Source organism: Paramacrobiotus metropolitanus, unplaced genomic scaffold (genome assembly GCF_019649055.1).
Source record: "Paramacrobiotus metropolitanus isolate TYO unplaced genomic scaffold, Prichtersi_v1.0 Parri_scaffold0000238, whole genome shotgun sequence".
In the NCBI taxonomy this organism is placed as follows: Eukaryota; Metazoa; Tardigrada; class Eutardigrada; order Parachela; family Macrobiotidae; genus Paramacrobiotus; species Paramacrobiotus metropolitanus.
In genome coordinates this window covers 97,308-107,495 of record NW_026570458.1, presented here as the reverse complement: position 1 = coordinate 107,495, position 10,188 = coordinate 97,308, and the positions used below count along the sequence as shown (strand labels likewise).

General features: G+C 43.5%; 1 protein-coding gene across 1 annotated transcript; it reads right to left on the bottom strand.

Moving 5' to 3' along the window:
• Positions 1–6,321: 6,321 nt before the first annotated feature.
• LOC129601474 (astacin-like metalloendopeptidase) lies at positions 6,322–9,338 on the bottom strand. The gene is made up of 5 exons (XM_055500294.1): positions 9,278–9,338; positions 8,413–8,589; positions 7,647–7,770; positions 7,080–7,546; positions 6,322–6,365 (listed from the first exon to the last, which is right to left on the bottom strand). Exons 1-5 carry the CDS (start codon positions 9,336–9,338, stop codon positions 6,322–6,324), a joined length of 873 nt encoding a protein of 290 aa, XP_055356269.1.
• Positions 9,339–10,188: the final 850 nt, after the last annotated feature.

The following is a 10,188-nucleotide window of genomic DNA, read 5'->3' as shown; positions in this document are numbered from 1 at the left end:
AGATTACAAACTGGCTGAATAGTTTCTTACGTAAAGGTACAGGTAGTACATAGTATTGTTGCTGTTCCTACAATGTAATTATCGGTGATTTACAATAACGCAGAATTGTTACCTCGTGAATCAAGTTACTGAAAAAGACTACCTAGGATTCGTACAAATTTAACAGGTTACACATAATAAAACGCTGTTTAAAGATTTCTATAAAGCCGCATTACACCGTACATTTCAATACAAGGGAAGTACTGTAGGTGGCGTAGGCATTGCATACTTCTGTATGAAACATGTACTTACGTGAAACATAATACTTATGTTTTTATTTGTGTATTTCTTTCAAGATATCATTGCGAAATTAGTGTACACTTTGTACGAACACATAATCATTTGTTGCACTTCGGCAGTTTTAATCGGCGGAAAGGGAAGACTGACTGGAATTGAACAGCAGAGCCTGCAGCCTTGCAACGCTGTACGTTGCAAGCAGGTAGCAGCTTGCTCACGCGACCGAGCACTTGCTACCTAGATTTCTCGGAAGCGGAGGAGCGGGCTGGCCTGCCGCTGCAGCGCTCAATGATAACCAAGAGCGGGCTGGTGCAGGAAACGACGTCCAATAGGAGCAGAAGAAAACGCCGGCTGTGACCTATTTCCCAAGCCTTGCCAGCCTGCTTGGGCATTACAGTGAGCCAACCGTGCAGTGTTTAACACAGTCCGCGTCAAACGTGATTTTTTAGCGCACGCTGTGCAAAAGGCATTCTGTGAATTTCTTTGTTACGAGTTGGTTTGCTAGTTCGTTACTTTGCGATTTTCTTCTGTGTTGTGTGATCAGTATTTTTCATTTTTAAGTTGATGATTTCATATCTGTGAGCAAAATGGAATTCTTACCAGACAATGTTCCTGTAATCACGGTAAGTGTACAAAATAATTTTAAGTACGAAAAGATGGAACAAAAGTAATCGGTGCCTTGTTCAGAATGCAGAAAGAAGGTTTCTGTTCGCACCCAGCGCTAATGATTTACGGATTTTGGTTGAGCTCTTTGTGCGCACCATATTTCAATTAAATCGCTAATAAGGCATAAAATTGACCTACATTTGTGCTGTAAGATGGTGACACCCTGCGCTTAGTCATACAGTTAATGCTCACTGTACAAGAATATTCTGCAGTGCGCTGCATTTATTGCATATTGCTCTTTTGGTGCTCAGCTGTAGTTACGCCGCACCATATGAACATCTCGTACAGTGAGCGCTATCGGCAGTACTGATATAAATTCATTTCCACAGATTCGTGCCGATGGCGATGTCGGTGTTGCTGGAGGCCCAGTGGTGGTAATTTTTGAAGTCAACGGGCAAGTGGCCCTTGTCGGAGGCATTGTGGGCGTGGATGGAGCGGTCGTTCTGCCAGAAGCGGATGAGAATGCTGCAGAGGCTATTGGTGACCTTGGCGGAGGCGTTGATGGTGTCGGCGTAGGCGCTGGTGGCGTTGCCGGAGAAGCCGAGGAGGTTCTACCGGCTGTCGCCGAGGAGGGTCTGCCGGCTGTCGCCGAGGAGGGTCTGCCGGCTGTCGCCGAGGAGGTTGTGCTTGCAGTCGCCGAAGAGGTGGTGCCGGCCGTCGCCGAGGAAGATGAGCCGGCTGTCGCCGAAGAGGTGGTGCCGGCCGTCGCCGAGGAAGATGAGCCGGCTGTCGCCGACGGGGACGATCAGCCTGAAAATGTGCTGCCGTTAATTTCGGGCCTTCCCATTTTGCGTGACCGTAACGGAGAAAGAGTACGCTGTTTAAATTAAGAACAACTTCAAGAAATTAAAAAACTAATAAAAATTATTGAAAAAATAAATTATTAGAATAAATAATTTTTTTTAAATACTGACAAATATTTAACAGTAATTTACTGATCAGTATCGAATGATTCATGATTTAATTGTAGACCTTTATTTGCATGCACATGGACAGCGTTACGGCACTTCGTAAATGATAGCCGACAACACTCGTATTTCGGTGGAATGTTTTCATTTATTTTCAGGAATTCCATTTTCTGGAATATTACAACCGCATGATTCTTTCGGTAGCGTAGGCGTTTGAGCATGGCAATGAACATGATTTGGGCGACAACATCTTCAACCTCATGGTAGTAGAACAGAAATAAAACAAATTTAATTAAGTTAAATGATTTACAGCTTCCAACAACATTTTAATTAGAAAGCAGTGAGCCTGCGTTTGCGATTTTTTTGTTATTTTGATGGCCATTGCCTACGGAGTTTTTAATTACGTTAATTTTGTATTTATACTGTGTTTAATTGCGGCCGATAAGGATGTAATGAGCGGCCGTTGAAAAAAAATTACGCACTACGTATGCAACGGATATTGTTTTGCAGGCACAGGTGATGCGTCTGATCCTGGATAAGTGGGACGCCGTCCAGGCGGCGGCTTTTCATGCTGGACGGATTCACCCGGTACAAGCAGACTTGAACTTGGTGTACATGATTGAGCCACCGGAGTGCTTCTTAAATCAAGTTCAACCGCTGGAATTGCCGGAGGTAGTTAAACAAATACATGTATCAAGTAATCATAATTAGTGCTTTTCTACAACAATTATCAACACTTATCTATTCAGATATTGTACTGCTAATAAGGATTATAAATACATTTTTTAATTTATTATTTACTGCAGCAGTATTTTATAAAATTATTGTTGCTAATAGAATGACAGTTAAGAATTAAACAAAGCGTTAATATTTTGTAAATTTTATAAAATTTTGCAGAGCAACGAGGAAGAGTCAGGAGAGGATATCGGCGACAGTAGCGAGTCGGAAATGGATGACTACGGCGAGAATATCGTTGAGTACAGCGACTCGGAAAAGGAGAATGAGCCGGCGCCTAAGAACGCCAAGAACTGAAACGTGTAGCTTCGCGGTAAGGAGTGGTGCGCTGACGGACGGAAGGATTCCAGCGATTTTCGTTAATCGTTCCAAGAATATTTCTTTTGCGGCACCTATTTGCAGTATTTTTATTGGTAAATAAGTGATGACGTTTTAGTGGTAATCGAAATTTTGTCAGATATTAGTTATTTTTTCTGAATAACTTTGTGTGCAACTTGCTCTAGATTGATTAGCCCTTAAAAAAAATCTTTTTTCCCGAAATATTTCGTTTTTTTGGGAATTTGTTAAAGTGATGCGTGGATGGTCTGCAGAAATTTTGCTATGTGCATTAACCAGGTTATTTGTTGAAGTATCTGTCTTTTCCAATAAATATGGCTAGGGTTACGCAGTAAAGTCTGTACGGGCGCTCACACTATACGAGTACTGCACGATGTACACCAACGATTTAACAACAAGAGTCGCCAGTCGTCACATTCTGCCTCACAGCCAGCGCAACGCCAGCGATGGGGCGTCATCGTACCGTGCCGCTGCCGCGGCACATCCTGCGTCACAGCCAGCGCAACGCCAGCGATGGGGCGTCATCGTACCGTGCCGCTGCCGCGGCACATCCTGCGTCACAGCCAGCGCAACGCCAGCGATAGGGCGTCGTCAGGATTGTGTTGCTGCCGCGGCACATCCTGCGTCACAGCCAGCGCAACGCCAGCGATAGGGCGCTAGCTTCGCCAAATTTACCCCATAACTACTTCTGACTCGTAAGTTGAAAAAGAAGAACTTTGCGAACAAACTTTTAAACGATTCTGAACATCCCAGACATAATGAAAAGGAAAAAATTTTGAACAGCTTGAACACATGAACGATCATTCAGCAGGAAGGCTCATTCAGTGAGAATTCCACCTGGTCAAAGTTAATAGATGCTGCTCCAGAAGGATCTGCAGAACAGTCGATGGGAACATAAACGTCACCGGGTCGGAATGGTATGCTGCCGTAAAAATCTTGAAGCGAATAAACTTGTCCCAACTCAGCCATTCGCAGTAACTGTTTGTTGTTTTTACGCCATTTGCGGAATGGTGCGAAATCACAGCCGCAATGAAGTTGGAACAGATAGTCCTTGATATCTGCGCTAAAAATAGGCACAGAGCGAATTCCCCTTTCCAATGATAATATGCGCAGTGCCGGTAATTGAGAAAAAGTATCGCGCTCGATAGTACGAAATGTAGAATTCCAAAAAGCAATTACTCGTAATTTTGGTGAATACTCGAAATCCTCCTTTTTTGCATGTAAGTTGAGACATCTGTAAAGATTGTAGTCCAAAAGGTTGGGCAGGTACATTTCGCGCAGCCTTCCTGTTACTCTTCGATCTGCGCAATCGTTGAGGTTGTACGCAACAACTTGTTTTCGAACTTCTCCGAGATCTGCCGATGACAGTTCGGAGTCATCAAACGAACTAAGATATACAGGACGCATGGGTGCCTTATTGAGAGCTCTTAGCATCCGGTTGATTTCTTCCGAGCTTGCTTCTCGGCTGCATTTGATATCCACCTTCTTAGTAGTTTGGCATTCGCTTCTGTTACGAAATGGTGCACAGTTTGTCGTGAACTGGATCTCGCATTCCGCGGCGGTCATCGGAATAGTGGAGAAAGCCGGAAAGTCTATGGAGTTCACTAACTGATCCAAACACTGCGGTTTGCCAATGCTGGAAACTGGAACAAACCAGAGAAAGTTTTAATTCATTCGGGTATAAAATCGAACACGCAATATATCATGAGTCCGATGCCAAGCCAGTGCGATATTGCTGTTATAAAGTATTGTCAATCAGTGATAACATAATTAAAGAAACTTGTCAGTTTAATGATGCAGAAGCAGTTATTCTTCTTTTTATCTTTTTGTCGCACTTATAGTCCGAACGTTGATTGAGAATCTGTACTGGCTGTGATCAATGGAATTTGGTACACCAGGAAACGGATTCACCGAGCAGCCAACAGGCAAATAAACCGTCTCTTTCGGAAAAGCTGAATTTCTCCATGATTGAGGAATAGAGTACACTTAGCCTTCCGCGGCCTTTCGCAGCAACTGCGGATTATTTTCCCACCAATCACGAAACCAATGGAATTCACAACCGCAATGGAGTTTCTTCAGGTATTCACGAATGGGTCTCTCAAAGGCAGCCATCGTGTTCATTTTAGACTCTAAAGACAACACTCGCAACGAGGGCAAATCGGTAAATGTGCCTTTTTCTAGTAACTCAATTGTGGTGTTTTCGAAAACAGCCAATCTGATGTTGGTCGATTGGCTGAAGTCGGTTTTCTTTATCTCCATATCGTGGCAGTCGTTCAACCGGAAGCTCAACAAATTAGAGAAGCGGAGTGCGGTAAGCTTTTGTGAGGTGCGGCTGGAAATACAGTTGCGGATATATAATGCTACCGCTTGCTTCCGGACTGTTTCAAAATTGTTGAAGGAAATGTGTTCGCCATCGTACAGATCAACCAAAATTGCTCTCATCGGATATTTCGAGATTCCGACGCTGATTTGCCGAATTTCCGCCGAAGTGACGAGCTTGCCGCAATTGATGGAAAGCGCTTGGTAAGTGTACAGTTATTAGCCGTATATCCCGGAAGATTGCAGTTGGGCGTGAACTGGAGTCCACATTGTTCTGCCGTCATTGGCTCCTGGGAAAACCGCGGAATTGTTTCCGACGTGGAAACGGTATCTCTGTTTCCATCACTATCTGCAAAATTGCAATTTTCTTTAATTTCAGATATTTTGGCAGCACTTGTTGCAGTTCCCCAAGTAAATTTTCCTTCGGAACCTCAGCAGCAAGCCGCCATGTTTGCTACCTTAGCTGGCTTTAGGTTGCCGCAATCATATTTGATCCATAATAATTTCTTTGCCTAATAGTACTAAGTCGCCACAGAACACAAACTGAAGCCGGTTATCATCAACTGGCAAGAATTTTGTTTGCTCTCTTTGTATCTTAAAATTAATGACCTTTTGCAGATTTTTGGTGACTGCTGGGAAATTGAAGCTTTCGCTGACGGTACCATCTTGCACGAACGGCGAAAATGAAAGCGGCTGCTGCAGAACATCTGAACGAAGCAATTGTCACTGCCCGACAATGGTTCAACGAAAATCAACTGGCAGTTAGCGGAAAGTGTGACGCTGTGCTCATTTGTAAGGAGCGGTAGAAAAAAGCGGAAATGAACCCTGTCAATGAACGTCAGCCCTTGGCTGTGACGGAACCGGTAACCTACCTTGGTGAGGAAGTCGATGAAAGCTTAAAATACTACAAGCAGTTTGGGAAAGCGAAACATGACTTCAACTACGGCATCCATAAGGTTAAACGCGTGAATCAGACCTGAGCATCTTTAATCTTAGCTAGTGCAGCAGAACATAGCCTTACTGACCATCATCGGTAACAGTTAACGGCGGATTACGCCGGCGCTGTACGTGCAGCTGAGAACTACACCAGCGGCAGATCGTTGACGCTATAAGGAAGCTGTTTGGCTGCACAAAATCAAAATTGGTAAAGCAGCGCAGTAACGTCGCACATGTATCCTTCAAAAAGAACAGGGAGATACAACTCCATCGGAAAGAGCGTATCGATGCAACTGCGAGATGAGCATCGGAAAGGTAACCCCGGCTATGCGGCTGAAATGTTTGTTCGAGACGACTGCGGGTGGGTGGGAAATGTTTTCGGTTGTGTTTCTCTGAAGCATTTCTTCTCATTACTTTGATATAAAAATCTTTCATATTAATTTGTAATTGTTGTTGGGTAGTTAAGTTCAGGTTCTTGCTTTGGTGATTGACTGGATCTTTTGGTCGGCCAAGATAGCCTTTGCCGCCCGTTTACCTTCGTCTTTTCAGTTGACCTTTCCAAGTTTACCTTTGCTTTTGTCTGCTCACGTGTAAGCACATGGCCGTGACGTAACGTGATTCCGTTAGTTTTCCTTATAGAATCAAGGTCGAACCAGTTGTAAAAAATTTGGCCTATAAAAAATCTAAGTTGCTGTATTTCCAGAATGTTTAGACTTTAGAGGCGATTTTTTGATCGCCTCGTAGAGCAGCGCCATTGATATCGAACAGGCAGCAAAAGCAACACCAGAGCCTATTCGCTGAACTGGCCTACAAACCGTCTCTTTAATCTCGTGGAAATACAGTGCTGCTAAGTAACACCAGTCACTAACCAACAGTGGCACAGTTGATAGTACTAGCTCTAACCTGGTGCTGATGCTCCGTAATTTAAATCCAGTCTTCGCTCGGATATCCGCTTTTCGAACCGGGCGTTATCTAGCGAGCAGTTGTAGGCTATCTGCAATCGCGCCACATCGAATGTGCTTAAACCACCCCGTTGACCAATTGCATACGAGTTCCTCTTCCTGACGATTGCTGGCCTGCCGCCGCCTCGTGCAAGGTCCATGCCGCCGTAATGCATAATTGAATCGAAATCATAAGGAACCCCGTACGTCGCCATTAGCGGCAGTTTGTCGAAGTTCCTCGCATCGACGCCTGACCGAATGTTTTCGGGGAAGAGCGTAACGTACTCATCTCTATCCGGACGACTGTGCTCGTGGAACATGCCGAGCACGTGCATGACTTCGTGCTGAATTACGCCCGGTGTGAAACAGTCGGCGTGCAACTGGACCTTTGTCACATGTGCGTACACACGACCAATTTCCGCTTCGCACCTGAAAAATTAATGGAAGGAATGTTTATTGCAGTCTTTTCTGATGATCAATACAGTTACTTGTAAACAATATTATTAGTGTTTTGTTTGTTTTTCCGTACCCTCTTCCGGGTTGGAAAAGTACATATTCGCGCTCTTGTTGCCGACTTTTAAAAGTTATACAAAAGTTGGTACGCCATTCAATCAATCGTAAAGCCTTTTCCACGGCTTGTCGCTGGTCGGGATCTATAACAATCCGGCATAACAGCTATTTTTTCGTGCTTTAGTACCGTACTTACACGATATTAAGGAACAGAGAAATGCCCTGGACCACCCGCACTAGGTGTCAGCACCATTGATGACAAAGGAACCGACAGCTAGTGCGGGCGGTCCCAGGGATTTCTCGGTCCCTTAATATCGTGTAAATGCATTACTGTAATTACTGTTTTACATTTAGAATTGCGACCGTACGGTACAAGAAACGCGGAGAACCGGTGAAGCCGAAGCTGTGCCCATAAATAGCATATAAATAGTGTCCGTAAATAGCTGTGTACATAAATGTGTCTTGAGCCCACAGAATTAACAAAAAAGCTTTATAGAGAACCATGATCTCGTTAAACCCTTTCTACGCTCGATTCTTTGTTTAGTTTTTGTAGTTGTGATAAAGATTTGAATATATTGTTACTACCACAGGAGATACATATTTCGCTGCTAACACAGAGGCTCCAAAGCTTTGCCAAAATGGGTCTGCCTAAGCACCGACATGGTATCTTTTTCTTCTTATAAAAATCACACGCAACTTGATGCAAGTAAAAGTAAAACTGTGTACCACAACGAAACAATTCATAGCTGACATACGCAAAAGCAGATCGCACGAAGATCACTTACCGAGTTGCTGAAAGGCGTAAGGAATGTCCTTTCCGTTGTTGGGCCAGTAATTTCCCGGAGCCAGTTGGCCGGTTGCTCGCATGTACTGTCGAGCTCCACTGTCGCCATCGTCGTCCCAAATTACATCGTTGAAATATAAACTGGAGATGTTGTCAGGTGTACCGCTCGCTGCTTCACCTAAATTATTTTTGACTTCGCTCAATTACGCGCACAGATTGATGTAGCTTCTGACAACGTATACCCAATAACGTACATGACAACGTAAGTCGACATTGTCAGCAGTTTCGTTTCAACTGCGAATAACTTAGCAATTTTGCAGCACGATTCAGCGAATGGAATACTCAACTGCATTTGTTTCACGTGTACTACGTGACTGGGTCACTGCATTCAGACATTCCCGGGAAATACACTCTATCGCTCAGAAAACCACGCAGCTTCACTGTAAGCTGATTTCTGCTCCACCTGAATTCTTAGAAAATTTGATTCCTTAGACTTAATCGAACACTATGTAGGAGCCAATAAACTGTAAGTCCTAAAACTTTGGAAACCAACCGCTTCCGGCTGGGACAAATGAATTTACTCCGATCCCTCTTGCTTCCGATCGGAAACGCGTTAATTACTTGATGGACAAAATAACGGCTGACGTTTAGGCGATACCCGGTCATTATGAGTGTTTAAGGGCAAAAGCGTCTGCCGGACTTTATGGACTGTTGCAATCATGCAGTAGTGTTCGGTTCGCTGGATTCTGCAGTGAATGCGTCCAACTCGTTAACGATGTCGAAGTGTCAAAAAAATATCTCGATTGTCCGGCCGCAATACCATCCATCACCTTTTGCAATAAAGCTCTTACATTGCCGTTCTTTACCTGTATAAAAGAGCGGCGTTAGGGCAGCCGCAAAGAATCCGAGTATCAGTCCTTGCGCCATCATCGTAATACTATTCAATAACCATAAGAGTATTTTTCTAGGCAATAAAAACGTGTAGAGTTATCGCAGATTATTCATATCGTGTTCTTGTCAGAACGAGTTGGATATAGACTGACTGTCTTGTTTGCAACTACCGTATGCGGTTACTGCAATCCCTATGCACCGCGTATTCTCTGTTATTAGTGCTGTGTAAAAGCAGTTCTTTGGCTGTTTCAAGAGCACACGATGTTCGCAGTTTTGACGACTTATCTGATCGTTAACTTCCGGTAACGTCGGCAATCGATGACAAACCTTCAATAAATCGTTCGCTTAATATTATTAGCTTCTGTATTATTAACTGCAAATGCCTTGTTACTGATTTTCATTTTGTTAGATTGTCTTAATTTGTATCTTGATTTTACTACACAGACCTGCTGATTCTTGTATAAGGAAGACGCTTCAGAAAGCCCCTTTAATTGGATTGTTACATTAACATAGGTTTAAAGCAAAATTACGCAGTTCATCATTTCAACACGTAATACACCTCGTCCAGTCTCTTACCGATATAAAACGTTCCCTTCAGAAAGTGTTCTTTGCATTTCATTTGAGATGCGCTGAACTTTACTATCAGGATTTTTCGACACATAAGCTTTCCAAGCGAAGGCGTATTCCTCAATCAGCGTTACGTTTAAAACAAATAAATTAAAACTGAGAACTTGGTTTTGAATTTTTTTTGTGTGACGAATAACTCGGTCTAAACAGAGTCTAGAGAGGATCGCGTTACGCCATTGTTTAACCACTCCTCTTTGCGTTCAGTCATCTGTGTGACTTTTGTTTTTACTATTCCTGTCTTCACAAACGCACTTTTTAC